The sequence below is a fragment of the Misgurnus anguillicaudatus genome, unplaced genomic scaffold (genome assembly GCF_027580225.2).
Source record: "Misgurnus anguillicaudatus unplaced genomic scaffold, ASM2758022v2 HiC_scaffold_29, whole genome shotgun sequence".
NCBI lineage: Eukaryota > Metazoa > Chordata > Actinopteri > Cypriniformes > Cobitidae > Misgurnus > Misgurnus anguillicaudatus.
The window spans coordinates 10,032,426-10,054,063 of NW_027395279.1; the positions used below are offsets into that span (position 1 = coordinate 10,032,426).

The window sequence follows — 21,638 nt, forward strand, 5'->3', positions numbered from 1 at the left end:
TCTCCTTTGAGAAAACGTACCCAGACCAAAAGCTGTGCAATGCCTGTGCCGTCGGTGCATTCATCCAATGCCAAACTAAAATACTCCGCACTCTCAATGTCTTTTAAAAGCTGTGAGAAGAGATCATCTGTGATGACTTCGACTCGCTTGGTAACTGTGAGTCGGACAGCTGGGTGACTTTTACTTTTAATTTTACTTTTTGATAGACTTAGAAGTTGCACCCCAAATTTAGTCAGTTTGCTACATATTAATGAGCTTGTGTCACTGCTCTTAGTCTCACCGATGTAGCTAAAAATCTATTTGTGGCTTTCAAACATCCTGACACAAAAAACTAACTGTGAGAAACATGCACATGCATTGGGCAGCTTTGACCCGCCTATTTTTTTGAAATAATATAAAACCCAATGAAATTGTTTCTCATTGCCACTCTTTGTTCATGCATGTGAGATCTCAACATATGAACTTTTTCATATACTGAAACTTGAAAATCAAACCCTGGACTGAAAATCACTTGAAGTCTCAACATCTGAAAAGGTTTGTTACTGTAAATGTTTTTGTCTCACAAAGGATACCTGTAAAATTGTAACTGATGTAACAATTACATATTTACAGAATAATGATAAGTTTGAATGTCTGTGCTTTGAAAAGTAAGAATTTATTAAATGCTTTTTAAACAAGCTGTTCAATATTTATACATTGAAACTATAAGAAACTGTGATGTGCACAGTTTAGTATTGTGCATAGATTTTGGTTTTAAGATTTTACATTGGCAGTTACATCACTTTTACAAATATTTGTGGTCTTTCAGCTTCTTCATTGAACTGAATTTCTATTTGTTGTTCATCTGAGGATTCAGACTAAATCAGGATGTTGACCACTGCAGCTTTTATTCTCATTGTCACCACTAAAGTTGTCTTAGGACAGGTAAGATTGAATTATGAGTCTGTAAATTATTGCACAAGCATGATTACTGATGATATGCTATTATTTCTCAGAATGAAAGATGGGCTGATGAAGGAGAGATATATCCATTGGATATGGCAGTGAATTCAGTAGATGACCAGTATGATGGTTGTACAGAGAAAATGGAAAACCTGGTGAAGACAAAATATCTAAAGAAAGAAATCTCCAAAAATAATGTTTTCAAAAAATCTTGGAATGATGGGAAAGAAAAATACCCTGAACCAAAAGATAACTTGTCAAGAAACAATTTAATTGCCATTTATGTGTACACTGGTGGTAGTGTTTATAAGCAATTCAATCAGGATGTTAGGAATGGTAAAACAAAATTCCAAACAAAGAAATTCGCTTGGTATTCACTTCACTTTTTCTTAACTCAAGCAATACAGACTCTAAAAAAAACAAAATGCACCTTAACATACCGTTTTACCAAAGATACATATGATGAGACTGTTCTGAACAAAGAGATTCGTTTTGGCAGTTTTGCATCCTCCTCTCTTCTTCGTAAAGCAAGCGTATTTGGAAATGTATCTTGTTTTGAAATCAAGACTTGTTATGGTGCTGATGTGTCAAAATACTCCAAGCTTCCCCATGAGCAAGAGGTTTTGATTCCCCCGTATGAGAAGTTTAAAGTCACTGCTATAAAGAAGGCTGACTGGTGTAAGACTGTGTTCGTGTTGAAGAGCACTGGAAAATATAGTAATTTAAACTGTGCAGTGGTACCAAAAACAAAGAGAAACCAGTATAGAAGGGACGGCACTGGCTTTCTGTTGTTATAAGAAAATATTGCTGTTTTAAAAGAAGTGTTACTGAAAGAATTGCTGTTTTTACAATCTGCTTTCCTCTGTTTTTAACAAACAAAGGGATGAATATCTAGTAAATTGAAATGACTTGATTATAATAAAATAATAAGTGTTTTTTAACTATGCAAAATCTTCCAAGGGTGGAAATGCAGGCAACTGTGTATTTGACATCTTTATTCATTTATCTTTGTACTGTGCTGCTTTCTGTACTAACATCTAATTTTGTTAAATCTGCAATCTATAACTTTTCTTGGTTAAAAATAAACAAATATCAGTTATTGAGAGTACCTCCTGTATTTTCTCTAGACAGATTTGCCATGTGTTGACATAAGAACTGATACAGTACACAAACCAGCATGGACATTTTTCAGCAGGGATTTAACTGAAACTGCAACAAAAGTCACTGTTTATTTACCTTCATCACTGCTGGTCTTCTCAAATCGTACACAACAAGCTACTGCTTCTTCTTTGTTTGTGGATTTATTAGCCAAGCTGCTGCATCTTCTTAGGTGATTGTGCTGCTACTGTGGGTTACATGCATGTCGAGGCTTTGCAGAGAACTATAATGAGCTTTTTAGTCACTGAACCACAACACACTGCCGCATTCAGGAAACTATGTAAAACTGCCATCTAGAGGGACATTGCTGTATGTATGAATGCAAGTTTCACTACATTTCGGAAAATGAAACTGTATAATGCACTCCACACTACATTACTATGCCTACTGTATACTGCATAGTGATGATGGTGATGAGAGGAGTTCAACATTTACTTTAATAACCGTTCTAAATTTATTCTAATATGTGTCATATTCCTTCTTTATGTTGGTGTATTCAAATTTCACTGAGTGGAGAGCTACATGACTGTATTCATTAAACCACAACACACTGCAAATTCACCCAGCTTCAACTTTGTAACACTGCCATCTGGTGGGATATTGCTGTAATATCAATAAACAAGACGTACTGTATATGAACATGCATAGAATAATAAACAACTTAATAATAATACACAAAATATTGATTTAAAATATTTTATAAGCTCATTGGTAATGAATTTAAACCTGAACAGAGACAGTAAAGTGACACATTAAACATGTAAGCCGTACATACCTGTCAAAAGGAGTTTTAACAGTAGTTGTTATTGTGTCACCACCACAATAGACTGTAAAACCACTGACCAAACAGAATTAAGTACAATAGTCAACATTTGGAGGGAATCAAAACCTTTCATAAAAGTTGTTTTAAAATCAATACCGTTTTTGTCTTAGGACAACTTAAAAAATTTTTTTTGATCCACTTCAACAAGTACACTCTAAAAATAGGTTTTATTCAGAAAAATGTTGTCCCTGGGTCAACACAATATGTTGCCCTGAGGACATCAACCACTTGGCAAAATCAGTTCGAGCACTGCACAGCTTAAGTTACTTTTTATCCCAGTGCTCTTCAACTTGAACACAGTGTTACACCAGACACCTTTCTGTCCTCTCTTCTTTATATCAGTGACTTTAAATGTCTCATACGGGGGAATCAGCATCTCTTTCTCATCAGGAGACAGTGAGTATTTTGACACATCAGCACCGTGACAAGTCTCGATTTCAAAACAAGATTCCTTTTTGAATCTCATTGCTACTTCATGTTCAAGGGAGGAGGATGCAAATGAGCCAAAACGAATATGTTTGTTCAGAACATTTTGGTTAAACATAACTTTGGCACCATGATAAGTTAATTTACACCCATGTTGTGTTTTCTTTAGAGTCTTTATTGCTTCAGTCAGCAAAAAGTTAAGTGTATACCATCTGAATTTTTTGTTTCGGTATTGTTAAATGTTAAATTAAATGCTGGATTTTCAATCCATCTGGTCCAGGGATTCTTCCTGAACTCCTTATCCAAGTTGCCCCAAAGACAGATATGTTTGCAGTGATTTCTTTGATTAAATATTTTGTTCTCACCCTGTTTTCCATGTACTGTGTACATCCATCATCCCGGTCATCAACTGAATTGACTGCAACATCTAATGGATATCTCTTTTCTTCAACAGACACTCTGTCATCCTGTAGCAATGAGAAAAAATAACTTAAGATCATCAGTAATCATAATTGTACAGACTTATAATTCAAAATGACCTTATAGGACAACATTACTTGACAATAAGAATAAGAGCTGCAATGGACAACATCCTGATTCCACAACCAATGGAGATCAGATATGAATAAAGTACAGAGAAGAACCTGCAGGACAAAAATACAATATTGTGTTACTAGCCAAAATCGTACAACCAAATTTGTGCATACAAACCACAACTTGTTATAGTTTCTAGTTAAGGAATGAGGGAGCATTTGGTTTTACTTTTAAAACGATCAATTCACGAGTTCACACTTACAAATAATTCAGAACAGAGTTATTAATATGCGTATTTGGCGTGCTGTCCGAGGAGAGGGCTCCGAGCTCGTTAATGGACTGAGCCCGGAGCGCTTCCTGGCGGGGAGAGGGTTCCGGGCTCAGCCTTAGGCCCGAACCCAGAACAATCCCCCCTGTTCTGGTTAGTAAGGTGACTATGCAATCGTGCGGAGAAGGGAAGGTGGAGGGATGCTGAAACTATCGAGGAATGAGGGTGAGTTGGTTTCCAGTCTATATAGGTTTCTGTTGATGCCGATCAGGTGGATAGCTGATTGCTGATTGTCAACAGCTGGTCATAGTTGAGGTGATTAGGTTGATTATTTAAACGTGTTCCTCCCAAACTTTGTTAATAAAACATAATTTCACGAGTTCACACTTACAAATAATTCAGAACAGAGTTATTAATATGCATATTTGGCGTGCTGTCCGAGGACAGGGCTCCGAGCTCGTTAATGGACTGAGCCCAGAGCGCTTCCTGGCGGGGAGAGTGTTCCGGGCTCAGCCTTAGGCCCGAACCCAGAACAATCCCCCAAAAGATCGCAAACTAGCATCGGACAGCAGCCGGGAACTGTGTGTGTCCCCCCCAAAAAATTGCTGAATGTAAATTGGGAGGTAACGGGGCTCCTGCGGGATAGTAGAAAACATCACTATTGTGACAGTTGGAAATTGTGAAAAGCAGGGCTCCTGCGGGAGCAGAGAAAACAGCACCGCTGCGGCGGTGGAGAAACAGGGCTCCTGTGGGAGCAGGGGAGACATCACTGCTGCGGCAGTGGGGAAATTGTAAGAGCAGGGCTCCTGCGGGAGCAGAGGAGACAGCACCGCTGTGGTGGCGGAGAAATAGGGCTCTTGCGGGAGCAGAGATTGTGAAAAGCAGGGCTCCTGCGGGAGCAGGGAAAGTGACACTGCTGTGGCAGTGGAGAATGTGAGAAGGCATGGCTCCTGCAGGAGCAGAGGGAATAGTACCGCTGCGGCGGTTGGGAAAAACAGGGCTCCTGCAGGAGCAGAGATTGTGAAAAGCAGGGCTCCTGCGGGAGCAGGGAAAGTGACACTGCTGTGGCAGTGGAGATTGTGAAAGGTGGGGCTCCTGCGGGAGCAGTACAGACATCACTGCTGCGGCAGTTGAGAAATTGTGAAAATTAGGGCTCCTGCGGGAGCAGAGGAAACATCACTGCTGTGGCAGTGGAGAATTTGTGAAATGTATGGCTCCTGCGGGAGCAGAGGAGACAGTACTGCGATGGTAGTAGAGATTAGTGGAAGGCAGGGCTCCTGCGGGAGCAGAGGAAAGGCACCGCTGTGAAAATAGGGTTCCTGCGAGGGCAGGGGAAACATCACTGCTGCGACAGTGTAGGAAAATTGTGGAAAGCAGGGCTCCTGCGGGAGCAGAGGAAACATCACTGCTGTGGCAGTGGAGGTTAGTGAAAGCGGTGCTCCTGCGGAGCAGAGGAAACAACATTGCTGCGGCAGTGGAGAGACAGGCATCTGCAGGAGGCAGGGGAAACATCACTGTGATAGCAGTGGAGGTTAGTGAAAGCAGGGCTCCTGCGGGAGCAGAGGAAACAACACCGCTGCGGCGGTGGAAAACAGGACTCCTGCGGGAGCAGAGGAAATGTCACTGCTGCGGCAGTGGAGAGTAGGGCTTCTGTGGAAGCAGGGGAAACATCACTGCTATTGCAGTGGGGATTAGTAAAAGCAGGGCTCCTGCGGGAGCAGAGAAAATGACACCGCTGCAGCAATGGAGAACAGATCTCCTGCGGGAGATGGTAAAAACACCACTACTGCGGCAATGGATTTTAGTAAAAATCTGGCTCCTGCGGGAGCAGAGGGAAAATCAATGCTGTGGCAGTGGAGAGAGTCTTATAGTTTGTGTTGTCCTGGAGCTGGTGGGATCCGCTGATGAGGGTTCGTTGGGTTTCTCTGATGTGGGAGCGGTTTGATGTGAGAGTAGAGGAAACATCACTGCTGTAGTGGTGGAGAAATTGTGGAAGGGAGGGCTCCTGCGGGAGCAGAGGGAAACCACTTCCATAGCAGTGGGGGTTAGTAGAGTTCATGGAAAAAAGGGGGGGCTCCTGCGGGAGCAGAGAAATGTCACTGCTGCGGCAGTGGATAAAGTCTAATAGTTTATACAGTCTTGGAGCTGGTGGGATCCGCTGATGAAGGTTTGTTGGGTTTCTCTGATGTGGGAGCGGTTTGATGTTAGAGCAGAGGAAAACATCACTGCTGTGGCGGTGGAGAAATTGTGGAAGGGAGGGCTCCTGCGGGAGCAGAGGGAAACCACTTCCATAGCAGTGGAGGTTAGTAGAGTGCAGGGAAAAAAGGGGGGGGGCTCCTGCGGGAGCAGAGGAAACATCACTACTGTAATACTGGATGTTAAATAATATGAAAAGACACTATAAAACAATTAAACCTCAGGTGGTGTTGCTAACCCAAATTTGACTCTTAGGTGGAACTGGTTACAGACATGAAACTCTTGGTGCTCCTAATCTCTTCATCACAAAGGCTTTTGCACATTTAGCCTTTAGGCTCATATCACTGAGTTTCTGCTGAAATATATGATGTAATGTATACATATTTTGTGGTTCTAAGATTGTAATTTTATATTAATGTTTAGTATTATTTTAAAGGTCATGGTGCGATGAGTAAAAAGGTCTAATTTCTATAAGATTAAGGTTTTAGAACTTTGGATAGAGGATGCATTTCTTGTAGAGGTGGGGTTTTGCCTTGATATTTCTGGCTAGTTTGACCAGTTGCCAAGATACTCCTAGCTAGTTTGACCAGGTGCTCTTTAGTATCACTTGGCACAGGTCAAACTGGATTTTGACCAGGTGTTCTTTAGTATCACTTGGTACAGGTCAAACTAGATTTTGGTAGTTTTCCCGAGCTGTGTATAAAAGGTGGCCTGGCAAAATATTCTGGGAGCCATTCTGTACCCAGAAGCTCCCACACTCTGTGTGTATTCAAACCTTTTGGAGGCATCCTGTAACCAGGAGCTCCCACACTTTGTGTGTGTATTAAAACATAATGGAGGCATTCTGTAGTCAGATCTTCCCACACTGCTGTGTGTCTTGAATTGCCAGGTATGATTGTATTTTATGTATACTGTTTCATTTTCTATGCTGATCTTTTAATGAATGTTTTGATATATTTGTAATTGGTTGATTTGAATAACCAAATGATTGATTTAAGTGTAACCTGTCTGGCAAAATAAATTGTTAATCTTTATTCATTCTAAAACTTGTCAAATCTTTATTATATTTTCAGGGTTTAAGTTATGTATTGAAGGGGGCATAGATTAGGAGAATTGCCTCTATTGAAAATATTACTGGAGTAATTGCCTCCCCGTTTTAAGGTTAGATGGAGAAACCTCAAGCTAAAACATAGATGGATCCTCTTATTTTCAATGTGTTTTGGAGAAACCTCTAACTTAAACTTAAGTTAGAAGGAGAATGCCTCTATGCCCAGCTGTATGGAACTGCCTTAGCACCTTCAGAATTACACCTTATTCCCTATGTGAATATAATTAATTCTAAATAAATATAATAATAATTTTATAAATTATGATCAGCATCAGAATAGTATTGGTAACTTATAAATTGGAGTCAGATTATAATTTAACCGCAGAGGTCAAAGAAACAAATTAAATAAATGGAATTATTCTTCTAGAAGCGCTACGGACGAAAAGAATACGTGATACCTTCACCACGCCATTGGACTTCGAATTTATGCCAATTGGGTGGCGTCTTACACTGCTACGGCAGTGGATAAAGTCTGATAGTTTATGTGGTCTTGGAGCTGGTGGGATCCGCTGATGAAAGTTCGTTGAGCTTCTCTGATGTTGGAGCGATTCGATCGAATGTAGGTTTTGGAGAAGAGGTCTGCTGGGAAGCCTGATAGGAGTAGGACAGATTTAAGGTGTTTTGGAACCGGAAGCGTGTAACCCGGCGATTTAAGTCATCGGTGAAGAGTGGGTTTAATGTGGATCTAGCCTGGGAGTCTCTGGAATGTAGATATACTAGGAGAGTCTGGTATGGTTGAATTGGTGTTTGGAAGTTGAAGATGTAAATGGAATGGCCTTTTCTCATTTGGTCCGTCTTGCTTTGTTTGATGGAATAAGAAATGGTATCATTGTCCAGAAGTGATAGATCTGAAACTGTTGGGTGATTATTTGGATTGAAGTTGCAAGTGATGGCCAGAATGAACATTGCGTAGTGTATGAGGGTAGTGTTAGTGGAGTGGAAATCTTGACAAAGGGTGGAGATGCATATGGTGAGTATTTCTAAGGTTACTGGCTGTCTTGCATCAGGACGGGTGGGTTCTTTGGATTCCTAACGAGTGTGGATGTCTGGGTGCTGGCTATTACTGGAGAGGGTGAGCCGGAAAAGAAGTTTGTGGAAAATTTTGGATTCCACTTAGGTATCCTTTAATGGAGCTGGCTTTGAGGTTCTTGTGGTGATTGAGGTAGGATATGAATGAGATGGTGAGTAGGGACAAAATCAGGAAAAACAGTTTGTAAGAAGAGTAGAAGGTCTTGAAGCTCTTTCAAGGGGTTGGGTAGGTTTGTAGGATTCTGGGGGATACAGCTTGGAGGATGTTATCTAAAGAGGCATTTGAGGTGGGGGATTCAAGTGAAGATGCACTGGTTCCAATTTCCTTGGCTAATTCAGAATTCAGTTTTACTTTAATTGTGACATGCTGATACATGCTTTGGCCGATTCCAATTTTATTTTAAACTATGATTGATGCAAGTTACGAATTAATGTGTGCTGTGTATGTATGTCATACCGGTTTGATTTATAATTATATGAAAACAAGGGGGAAAAGGTAGGGGCGTCCGGGCATATGCTGCTAGCGGAGGCAGCCTCGTGCTCGAGCCCGATTGTGGAGCCGCAGGCCACAGACGGGGGAAAGGGTTAGAAATTAGACGGAAAGGTTTGTGAAAGCAGGGCTATAACACCGCTGGCGGAAACATGCTTGAGCTGGATGGGAAACCTGTATCGCTGGGATGTGTTGCATCGTGCAGTGCATTGCAGGCTGCTTTGCGGCGATCTTCGGAGCGAAAAAATTATTGAGGCTTGGCAGCAGAATCTTGATCACAACCTGGACAGGCTGAAGGCCTGCTGGTGCGGTCTGCCGAAACGTTGTGCGTCCATTTGGTGTTCATTATCATCGAAGACATTTCAAGCTTCTTAGCTAATGTTACATTTTAGCATCAGCTTGGTAGATAACGGGTGAAAACCGGATCGGATCCATAGAGCTAACTATTAAACGCTAACAGCTAAGGATGCGCGATAATTTGCATGCGATAGTCATTGCGCTTCTCGTCAGTGAAGCCGGTTTCTTGATTAAAAGTGAATCGCCATTAGCTGCTTTCAGATGGAGCCACATTTACTGCACAAAGCCGTAGTTCATGTACAAGCTGAGCATAGGTTATCGCAATGCCTATTATAAGTGAACTTTTAGCAAAATACTAACAGCATCTTACTTACCAATCGAAAAGAAATGTTGTCATTTCGGAGTCGAACCTCATTTCTTTCATGTCCATTAGTTGTCTCCAGCGATGAAAAGCAGTGGCAGTATTTACTCTGGTTCGGTTCCTTTATTTATCATATTTTATTTGAGCGCGTTGTTCCCTGCAGCAAATGGTTGTGGTAGTGGTAAATGTCTCTTGCTTTAGCCATTCTTCCGCTCTCTTCCCTGAACTGAAATACGTCCGAAAACCCTATTGCAAGGCAGGAAGGCATGTCCGAATCCATGGCTGTCCGAATTGCATTTCTCTGAGCTGCCTTCATGCTTCTTAAGTCAACAAGTCAGCTTCGGATGCAGCGGTAGTAGTAGAGGGCTGTACTCCCACACACGCGACTTATTCGTGTATTGCAGTTTGGCTGGCAGTTATGTGCGTGGCCCAGCATACCGCCTCCCATGGTCGAAACTGGTATTACAACACCAGTCGGGCTGTAGCTAGTAATTTAGCATGCTAATTCAGATTGATATTTCTGCAGCACTATACCTTGTCATTTTTTTAATGACATCTTTGCCCTTATTTCTTCTCATTCTTTTGATGCGTGTAGCTAACTTTCTAAAATCTTTTACCTCAATTATTACAAATGGCACCTTTAAGTGGGGCCACTTTTCAGCCCGGGAGTTTCAGGCCCGAGAGCAGCCCACTTTTTCCATAGTGTTATTCCAAATTAGCACTTTTTCAAATTGGATAAATAAAGCAACAGTTCAGCTCTTACTATAGTTTTTATTAATATCATGGTTTAACAAGTAAGGTAAAAGTTAAATAAATTTTCACTTAAGATGAGAAGTTAACAAAAATATTCCTCTACACTCTAAAAAAGGCTGGGTTATTTTTTACCCATAATGGGTAAATATTGGACAGAACAAATGCTTGGTTAAAAATAACCCAATGTTGGGTTGCTGTTATGCAACAATGGATTATAATAACCCAACAGTTGGGTTAAAACAACCCAGTATTGGGTCAATTTTAACCCAGCAGCGTGTTCTGTCCAATATTTACCCATTATGGGTCAAAAATAACCCAGCCCTGTTTAAAGTCTATTCCACAAGGAAAGGTTGATAAATTATTAGCATTGCTAATGCTATTAGGCCTATGATTAATCAGGTGCAAATTGAAATATAAAACCCAGTCCTAATTAAAAAAGAAAACAGTTTGACAAAAAATATTGAATCCAATACTGGGTAAATATATAGCATAACAAGTCGTTTATAAGCTTTTTTTCGGCTGGTCATTTTTGACTGGGAACACAAAAGGTGTTATAGGGTTCTGAACACAACCTGAGGGTTAAATAACTTTAATTCATATTGTTTACTCATTGCCTCCTCGTTTTCAGCGGGGAACTGGCTTATCTGCTGCTCAGAAACTGCTTGCATAATATTTGCAAAGTCTATGAATCGCATGTATACACAAAAGGCTAATATTTTAACTAAAAAAATGTTGGCTTGTAAATAGTTTGACAATGGTATTAGCCGAATAATTACGTTGCTAATGCTAATTATTACTAGGCTTATTTCTCTTTAAGTTACCTGTTGTCACTTTTGTTTGTCCTCTTGAAAATAAATCTGTAAGTTTGGCACATTTGGCAGCATCCTCCTCCAATGGCTTTTTTCTTCAACCTGTTTTTTTACGCCCACCTCCTCTCAGACGCGTATTGTTACGGTAGGGCCGGCCCAGCCTACCGGAGAAAAGTTTTGGAAAAGACGTGCTATGGACCGAACCAACTCTATGGGAGGGGAAAACTCCTTCACATGGTACAACCCATGCAGAGGCTGCGCGCTGCAGTGTCAATGCGAAACGTGTGAAGTGTCATTTAAGAGAAGATAGACTCACTAACGTGAAAAAAAAAACCTCGACCGGCCCAAAAGTGAAGCGACCCACCGGGAATTCTCCCGGTTCTCTCGATTACCCACTCCAGGCCTGGCTTCAGGTGATTTTCGTTCCAGGTTTAAAGTGATTTTCGTTCCAGGTTTAAAGTGAACCTTTAGGAAATAAGTTAAGCACCTACAATGTAGGTGTAGCACTCATATGAACAGAGAGGGGCAGTGGAAAAGAAACAAGGGTTTTATACTTTAGAAAGTAGTAGGTGGGTCAGAGGTTTCTAAAGCCCTCAGTATTCGGAAAGAAATTGTTTCTCATGAGGATGTCTGTAAAATATGTTTGCATGCCTCCTCATCGATAAAACTTTCCACGCAATGGAGATACATCACAACAGGAATGCTTTCTTTGATAATTAAATAACAACTGCTGGGATTTACTAAATGTCATGATCCTGCCAGTCTGTTATAGTTATTCATAGTAATTCATGGTCATGTGGCAGGATTGTGGCAGTACCCATGTTTTGTGTTGTAGCACATGGCCTTTTGTTTGTGTAGTGTGCTGCAGTGTCTTGTCTCTGGCCCCGCCCCCTTGTTTCCTTGTTAGTTATTCATTATTGGTTAACTCCCCGCACCTGAACTTCCCTTGTTATCTTGTTTAGTTTCCCTTATTTAAGGCCCCAGTGTGTCTTGTCCTGTGCTGAATCGTTTGTATAATTTGTGTGTTCTGGTTTGTTTGCTATGTGAAACATAGTTGTCATAGTCAAGTCAAGAAAGTCTAATCCTGTGTAGTTTTGTCATATTGTGCTGTTGTCTTGTCTTAGTCTAGTTGGTCATTGTTATTGTTTTGTCTTTTGCCCCCTCGTGGGCTCTTTTGGTTATTAAAACTCTTGAGTTCACCTTTACCTTTGCACTTGGGTCCCATCCTTTGTAAACCATGACAGAACGATTCAGCCAGTCAGGGACCCAGCAGGTATTGGTGGACTCACCATGGACACTTATTGACTGTTTACTTGTGAGTCAACTCGGCCACAGTCACCGCCGTCTGCCTGGCCGCAACCACAGCCAGAGCTCCTGCAGTCTGCCCAGCCACAGCCAGAGCTCCTGCAGTCTGCCCAGCCACAGCCAGAGCTCCTGCAGTCTGCCCAGCCACAGCCAGAGCTCCTGCAGTCTGCCCAGCCACAGCCAGAGCTCCTGCAGTCTGCCCAGCCACAGCCAGAGCTCCTGCAGTCTGCCCAGCCACAGCCAGAGCTCCTGCAGTCTGCCCAGCCACAGCCAGAGCTCCTGCAGTCTGCCCAGCCACAGCCAGAGCTCCTGCAGTCTGCCCAGCCACAGCCAGAGCTCCTGCAGTCTGCCCAGCCACAGCCAGAGCTCCTGCAGTCTGCCCAGCCACAGCCAGAGCTCCTGCAGTCTGCCCAGCCACAGCCAGAGCTCCTGCAGTCTGCCCAGCCACAGCCAGAGCTCCTGCAGTCTGCCCAGCCACAGCCAGAGCTCCTGCAGTCTGCCCAGCCACAGCCAGAGCTCCTGCAGTCTGCCCAGCCACAGCCAGAGCTCCTGCAGTCTGCCCAGCAGCGACAACTCCTGTGTAGGCCTTTGCCCAAGCCTCCTTGGACTTTCTTTTGGACTCTGTTATGCTCACCTTTATGAACTTTTGTTTCAGTATTATTAGTTACGTTTGTCACATTGGACTTTGTTTATTCTAGTTTATATTCATCATATCTGTGGTCATGTTTAGTCATAGTCTTGCCCATTGTCTTGTGTACCCCTTGGGGAACGCCATGTGGCGTCCCCTTAAAGGGGGGGTACTGTCATGATCCTGCCAGTCTGTTATAGTTATTCATAGTAATTCATGGTCATGTGGCAGGATTGTGGCAGTACCCATGTTTTGTGTTGTAGCACATGGCCTTTTGTTTGTGCACATGGCCCCCTTGTTTCCTTGTTAGTTATTCATTATTGGTTAACTCCCCGCACCTGAACTTCCCTTGTTATCTTGTTTAGTTTCCCTTATTTAAGGCCCCAGTGTGTCTTGTCCTGTGCTGAATCGTTTGTATCATTTGTGTGTTCTGGTTTGTTGCTATGTGAAACATAGTTGTCAAGTCAAGAAAGTCTAATCCTGTGTAGTTTTGTCATTGTGCTGTTGTCTTGTCTTAGTCTAGTTGGTCATTGTTATTGTTTTGTCTTTTTTCCCCCTCGTGGGCTCTTTTGGTTATTAAAACTCTTGAGTTCACCTTTACCTTTGCACTTGGGTCCCATCCTTTGTAAACCATTACACTAAAGACTTGCAGTGGATAATTAGTGATCTAGTTATTTTTGCGACTGACCTTACTGCATATGCAGGAGTTTCCCTTTCAGAGTATTTAAATTATTCACGCAACGTGATTTACTTATGTTTGCGCGTGAGATATGACTGGTATTTACAAATCAACCTACCAAATAAACATGGTCATTTAATAGTCTAATAAAACCATGGTTAATTTTCTTAAGGGCAAGAAAATTATGTCTTCAAGACTTTATTTAAAAATAAAATTAGACATAATATTGATTTAAGACATTTTATTAGCTCATTTGTAACAAATGCAAATCTGGCATGAGAACAGAAACACCAAAGTGATGCATAAACAAATAGATGTAAGTCATCAAAATAAATTGTTATTTCAGAGACCCACCTAATAAGAACTACTTACATAAAATTTTACATTTAAAACATTTATATAATAAGCATGTATTCAAAGCAGGATGGCAAAGTATGCAACAAAACAACACATAAACTATCCATCAAATGTATTAAGCTGCATTTAATTCAGCATATAATCTAAATAAAAAACTTAAACAATCCTGATTCAAGGTCCTTTAAGCTGCAATATTTATCTTTTGATTCTCTATTATCATCTCTGTTTAAAACATAAAGTTGCAGGTTACTTTAAATACTTATGCTGCTGAAATCGAATGAAGTCATACTGACATTAAGGAAAGCTGGACCATTATTATAAGCGTACCACTGTGAATCAGAGGAAGATAAGGAGACAGTTTTGAACATGGATTATGTTATTGCTCTTAAGGATTTGACCTTTAAAAAAACATCAGGATTGATTTATGAAATGTTAGTATGACAGCAACACTTCATGTAAAAAAGCTAAATCAGTGAAGATGTAAGAGCCAATCAGCCAGCGAAACCGGCATTGTGATTTATCTGGGGTTTCACTAATACATGGCACAGTTTAAGTCACTTCTAAATCCAGAGCTCTTCAACATGAACACAGTCTTACACCAAGCACTTTTCTTCTGATCTTTCTTCATAATAGCAGTGACTTGAAATGTCTCATATGGAGGAATCAGCACCTCTTTTTCATGAGGATACTGGGAGTATTTTGACACATCAGCACCATAACAAGTATTGATTTCAAAACATGATTCACTTCCAAATTTCACTGCTACTTCCTGTTTAGTAGAGGAGGACGCAAATGAGCCAAAACGAATGTGTTTGTTCAGAACAGTTTCATTAAATGTAAGTCTGGTACCACGATAAGTTTTTATGCATTTATTTTCTTTTTTCTTAAGAATCTGTATTGCTTCTGTCAAGAAAAAGTGAAGTGAATACCACGTGTATGTCTCATCTTTGTATTTTTTTCTACCTGTCCTAACATCGGGATTAAACTTTGTATATAGGCCAGAAATACTGTACGTATAAATTGCAACTAAATGGTGCATTTTCAATTTATCTGGTCCAGAGATTTGTCCTGTACTATACATCCAAGCTCCCCCAAAGTAAGATATGTTTGTAGTGATTTCTTTGATTAGATATTTGGTTCTCACTAGAATTTCCATATTACTTGCACAACCATTATATCGGTCATCAACTGAATCCGGTGCCATATCTAATGGATATACCTCTCCTTTAACAGGCTCTCTGTCATCCTGTAGCAATGAGAAATAATAATTTCAGATAATCAGTAATCATAATTGTTTAGTAATATACAGACTAATATCTTACAATCTTACCCATCCTAGGACAACTTTACTGGTGACAATGAGAATAAGAGCTGCAGTGGTCAACATCCTGATGTAGTCTCACTCCTATAGATGCACAACCAATGGAGATCAGGTATGAATATAATATGGTCAAGAAACTGCAGGACAATAAATACAACATTGTGTTAGAAAGCCAAAATCCTACATCGAAAATCTTTGCACAATACAAAACTGCAGATCACAGCTTCTTATAGTTTCCAGTTGAGGAATAAGGAAGCATTTAACATTTTGCCTTAAAAGCCATTTAAAACATTTATACTTTTAAAAACAAACATATTTCTTTAACGCAGAAATATCAAATCATATCTGCTAACAATCAATTCACCAACATAATCATTTACAGTTACAAACCTTTTCAGATGTTCAGACCTTCAGGTGATTTTGTTCCAGTAACAAGTTTAGCTAAATAAGTACAAAAGTACATAAATATTTAATGTTGAGGTCTTAAGTGCATGAGCAAAGAGTGGCAGTGAGTAAGAAACTACCATGGTTTTATACCAATAGAAAGTAGTAGGAGGGGCAAAGGTTTCTAAGCTGTTGAATGTGAACATCTGTAGATAACAACATCTATATCTGAATTCTATATCACACAGTTTTTTTAATCTGTTTGTGTCAAGGCGTTTTCATGGTGCATGTAAAAATAAACAACAAAAATAATGTAGAAATGGGAATAAGTAAGAAATATTAAAATAAAATTTGCGAGGCACAAAATTGTAAAAAGCATCAAAAAGAGCAGAGAAAAGTAAAATCAGTGTGTTAAAAACTACAAGCTTGAACATATACGGTAAACTCATTTGGCCTGCATTGTAGAGAGGGGCTTTAACACCTCATCACAGGAAATGAACAAGCAACATTTTTTCCTTTTGCACTTTGACAGCGATCAAAGCATAACTTAGAGAGACATTGAGAGAGTTAAAATACTATTACCTGCTGCAGAAAATGTGAAATAAACTTTTAATTTAATAAGTGACTGAAGTCAGCTTAACACAGCAACAGTCAATAAGCAGTTTTATTTCAGGTTATTTTAGTTGTACATACTTTGTACATATTTATTTGGTTACGTTACAATAACAGGACATGAATAATAATGCAGTAAGCCCTAACTATATTCTTACTGAAATATAAACTATGATTAGAGATGCACCAATATATCGGCTAATAATCTGTATCGGACATTAAAGCAATTTTATCGGTTGATAGTTTAAAAACAGCATTTGTATAACCATGGTTTAATGTAAAAACTTGTTATTTGATGACAATACACGCTTTCATTGAATGCATGCAGATTATCATGGTTACGTGTCTGGCCTAGTGGCTAAACCAAGGGGCAACCTTCCGGTCTCTATATTGTGAAGTCCACACATCTTGTGACTGAAGTGACTTAAACTGCAATTCGTCAACTAGCCGCTACAGACTGGCTCTAAAAGGGAGTCCGTACAATCCAATAGACCACCCCATGTTAAAATGCCCAACTTTGCATGTTTACAGTCTGGTACAAAAAAAGTGTTTTTTACTAATAGCTAAATAAAAAACCTACAGTATGGGTGATGTCACAGACACTACTTCCATATTTTTTTTACAGTTAAATGGACCTCTGAATCAAATACTTTGTCGAAAATATTCTTATATATTTTTTCAAAGACGAGGGGAGATGGCGAGCATGGTGTGAAGAGAGGTTTGGCAGCCAGTCAAGAAATCAAAAATCTGTAGCTAACACTGTAAACACTAAAGGTATAGCGGAAGATTTTTCAGAATTTTTGAAAAGCGTGAACGAGAGAGAGCATGCACGAGCCTCTTCTCTTCGCTCTGTTTACAAGTTGCTGTTGGCATGTTTACCAAGTCTGTGCAGTTCGTGACTTGTGCCAGGGCTAGCATCGAAGATCATAGCTTACATCAACATTTACTAGCCATGATTTTAAATGAATTTCTCCAAATAGCATGCCAAACTTTACCTGTCGAGTAGAAACTTCTTGTGGGAAGCCCAACCTTTGCTTTTAGCGCACGCCAGCATGTGAAATATTCTCCCAAAAACACTCTGGTCTTGTTTCTTTCTTCAGAGGCCTTTCTCTTCTTATCATACAATTCGTAGACACTTTTTCTCTTGCGACCCTCATACATTTTGAAAAAACAAAAATGAAATAGCTCTCCCTTTAATCTGATGTCATCCATCACCTTGTCTTCTTCTGGCACCCTTTGAGGTTGAACACATCTGTTGATGTCAAGCAGGAGGGACGTGCTGTAAGCATTGTTTTTGATAATTTCTGCTTGCCTCCAGAATCATTTAAAGACCGTCAATTATCCAATTCATGATTTTAAATTTCCTTTGGTGTGTAAGTGTGTGTTAGTGCATGTTAATGATATGCAAAAGGTACAATCCCCTAGGTAAACGATGGCGTGAGTTATCATCTCCAACGTAAATCTCTTTTCTTGGACTACAACAAACACATGGATTGTAGGCAACAGTTTACTTCCTGGGATTGGTGATGTAGACAAGACCAACATTATCATAGTTCCTCTTGCTTGGAATCACAGCCTGTAAATTGACTCCTGTTAGCAACCGAATCTTTCAAACATGAGACGTCAGAGGTATTCAGGCCAATCACAAGGTACAGATTAGCTGGCCAATCAGGAACACAGAGCTTTTCAAATCTGTTAGTTTCAGGAAGAGAGTGAAATCTGCAGCTACGGTATATGGAAAATAATGTGTTTTTTGAACACATAACATAGTTTTTAGCAATAAAATAGGTGCACTTTAAATAATTTCCTTCCATAAATTTTGCATCTGAAAGGGAAACTTCTAGAAATGCTTATGAAATAAGGTCAGTTGCCAAAATAACTAGACCTCAGCTTTTCAGCGCTAATGATCCACTGCCCGTCTTTAGTAAATCCTGACAGTCGTTATTTAATGCCAAAATTATGGTATTAAGCTGTTAGTAAATTTGGCCCTACATTATTAAACCAGCCTGATCTCACGAATTTCCGTGGGATAGTCACGGAATTTTTTGCGAATTTTTCCGTGGCATTCTCACGGATCTCCGCATTTTTCCGTGGCCCGCTACGGACTGTCTTTTTCCGTGGCATTCTCACGGATTGGTTTCTCAACTGTTTTGTCCTATTTTCTTACCATTTCGCTTCGGTTTAGGGTTAGATTTACATGAAATGACATCCCTACCAAAACCCAACTCTAACCCCAACACCAAGCGACAATTGTTTAAAGTTTAGAAAATATAAAAGAATAAATCAGAAAAATTTGTAAAAACCAATACTTAAAGTGACATACTAATGCAAACACCAAATCTAACCCTAAACCGAAGCGAAAATGGTTTGAAAATAGGAAAAAGCAGTTGAGTAACCAATCCATGAGAATGCCACGGAAAAAGACAGTCCGTAGCAGGGCCACGGAAAAATGTGGAGATCCGTGAGAATGCCATGGAAAAATGCGCAAAAAATTCAGTGACTATCCCACAGAACTTTGTGAGATCAGGTTGATTAAATGATATGGAAAAGGCTTCTTTAGTTAATACATTTGTAATGAGAAAGAAATATATAAATTGGTAACACTGTGTGTTTTATATGGTTAGGCGTCAAAAGTCCATTTAGAGCAAGTTACTGTAGCTCTAATGCAAGGCAAAAAACTTTTTTTAGGCATCATAGTGCATAGCAGACAGGAAAGTGTTGGGTGAAGATAGGGGAACCGGATCGACAAAGGACCTCAGAGATGGGAATCAAACTCGCCGTGAGCACATTGGTGCTATATGTCGGCACTAACGACTTTAATGTTTAGTTTAGGTAAAAGTAATTAAATCAGTAACCTTATACTGTAGATATTTGATTCATGTGTGCAGTGGGGTGAGAGTGTCTGTCCATCCTGTATTGCATTCTGCAAATCTGCTTAACCTTCCTTGATGTTGAATTTTGTTAAACATCGAAAACACTTTCTTGGTGAAATCCACAGCAACATTAACAAGATGAGCAAGTAAAACCACAAATGAAAAGGAAATGGTGAAAATTAGTATGCTAGGTATCATGATGAGTATGGTGTGAATGTTGTTTCACAGTGTGATAAAAATACACCATAATTTAGTAAAGTGAGATGGTTAAATCACACATTGACCAAAGAAGGCAAAGGTGTTGAGCTGTTAAAATATTTAACATTTTGTAACATCTTTCATCTGTTCTTTTTCCAATATTCCATAGCCTTTTCACCAAATTACTGGATATCCCAATACTAAATCAGTGAGATCTGAATGATGTCAGTATTAGTTTACAGCTCAAACAGTACTGAAGGTCTGGCTACACAAGACTGGTGAACTGGAATAAAGTGCTACCGAGGTGAACTGGAAATAAAGTGCTACCGAACTACGGCTTTGAGACCATTGCTTTGCTGTGGATGTATAAGATATTTTTTTTATAAAACAGAAATATATTTTGTGTATAACATTTCAATTCCACAATATGTAAACATTTATACATTTATATTTATATTTTTAATAAACGTAATTCTTAATAAAGTCCCAAGTGTCTTCTTGCTGAAGATATCACAATTGGCACAAAAAGCTGTCAATGTCAAATAGTTCAGTATTTGTTCATGGTTTGTGCTGAAAGTAGGGGGTGGGCTTAACAGAGGAGTGAAAGGAAAACCACAGACAAAGGTAGTGTTAAGTTTTACACATTTTCTCAAAAAGTACATGGTGGAAATTAGTAAATTGTGTATGGTGAGACTATTAATAGGAATTGTAATACAATAAAAGATTAGGCCTATGTGTAAAAAGTACATGTAAACATACAATACCTTTTTAACCTGTGATACTTTTAACCCTGATAGTCTTACTTTTGTATAAAAACATTGTTGTAGCAGAGTCTAACTCCAAACTGTATCTGAAGTGGATCAGCAAATTTGATTAACATTTTTGTTTCACATTTTACATTAGATAACACATTAGATATTTGGCATTAAAAGTGCACATTTTTCCCAACATCAATTGGTTGATACAGTGAGGTTTTATTTACAGAATCAGCAATTCAAGACAACAGACCAGACATACAAACATACATTATGATGCAGTGTCATGTTGGGATGGTTAGCAGCCATATCGACCAGTCTAATGTTGACAAAGAGTAAACACGACTAGAAATATGTTTAGGGCTTTATATGAGTGGGTAAGCTTCTCAGTATATTACTGAATTGTGAAACGTCCCATAGGCTTAGCACTTGATGTGAAGTCCCGCCCCCTAATGGATGCTGTACAAGAGACACCAGTGAGTCACATGATCTGTTGTGTATAAGAAACTAAAACTGCTCAAATCAAGACAAGAGTATGATTGTCAAGTAAATAACGGCATTGGGCAAAATCATCTCTTAACCCTTAAATACATAAACCGAGGTCAAACGTTATTGCTGTTGTAGATGTATACCTTGCCTTGGTGTATATGTTATTGCTGTATATAATGTTACTGCGCCAGAGGTCAAAGTGCTGCAAACTAAGTGTTCTTCCGCAATACAATATAGTCCTCTTTTTTATCCACTTAAAAAATCGCCAATTTTTATTTTGTGCCACCATACTTACTGGTGTAACTACTCGTGTAACAGTCTTTAAATATAGGAAAACATGGAAGTGTTTGGTTGCTTCTAAATTCATCCCTGTTTGGAGCCATAGGAATGAATGGGCTAGACTAAATGCTAACACTTTCACGACACACTGTACAAAGATGAAGTGCACACATTGAAAAAAAAACAGAGATGAGTGTTATTTCATCTAAGTTAAGGTAAGAACATAGTAAAATATTGAAAAACGGTGTAGTTTTCCTTTAAAAACACACTTTTTTGATCTGACCTATTCAAATTCCATTATACTGAAGTTGGTCTTTGTTTAGCTGTCATTCCTTTGGTTTTAAATGTATGTTTCTTTCTGCTTTATGTGTTTATGGTTTGATTTTAATGTTCAGCACTTTGGTCAGTCTTGTGGCTGTTCTGCAAATAAATGAACTTGAACTTGAACTGTGTGAAACTTATTCTTCAACCCATACGATTATTTTGGTTGTTTTGTTCATTCCCCCAAATACGACCAACAGATTGAACTGGTGCCTCTACTGGCAGAAGGTGAAACTTAATATA

General features: G+C 39.5%; 2 protein-coding genes and 1 pseudogene across 2 annotated transcripts; 1 reads left to right on the forward strand and 2 right to left on the reverse strand.

The window, feature by feature from the left end:
• Nucleotides 1-432: 432 nt before the first annotated feature.
• Nucleotides 433-1,954, forward strand: LOC129436571 (ecto-ADP-ribosyltransferase 5-like). Its single transcript, XM_055194780.2, has 3 exons — nt 433-534; nt 809-924; nt 996-1,954. The coding sequence occupies exons 2-3, from the start codon at nt 868-870 to the stop codon at nt 1,737-1,739; spliced, it is 801 nt and encodes a 266-aa protein (XP_055050755.2). The 5' UTR covers nt 433-534; nt 809-867; the 3' UTR covers nt 1,740-1,954.
• An 866-nt stretch (nt 1,955-2,820) lies between these two features.
• LOC141362837 (uncharacterized) lies at nt 2,821-8,860 on the reverse strand (annotated as a pseudogene).
• A 5,275-nt stretch (nt 8,861-14,135) lies between these two features.
• On the reverse strand, nt 14,136-15,397 carry LOC141362929 (NAD(P)(+)--arginine ADP-ribosyltransferase 2-like). Its single transcript, XM_073865209.1, has one exon. It carries the CDS (start codon nt 15,365-15,367, stop codon nt 14,696-14,698), a length of 672 nt encoding a protein of 223 aa, XP_073721310.1. The 5' UTR covers nt 15,368-15,397; the 3' UTR covers nt 14,136-14,695.
• Between the last annotated feature and the right edge of the window lie 6,241 nt (nt 15,398-21,638).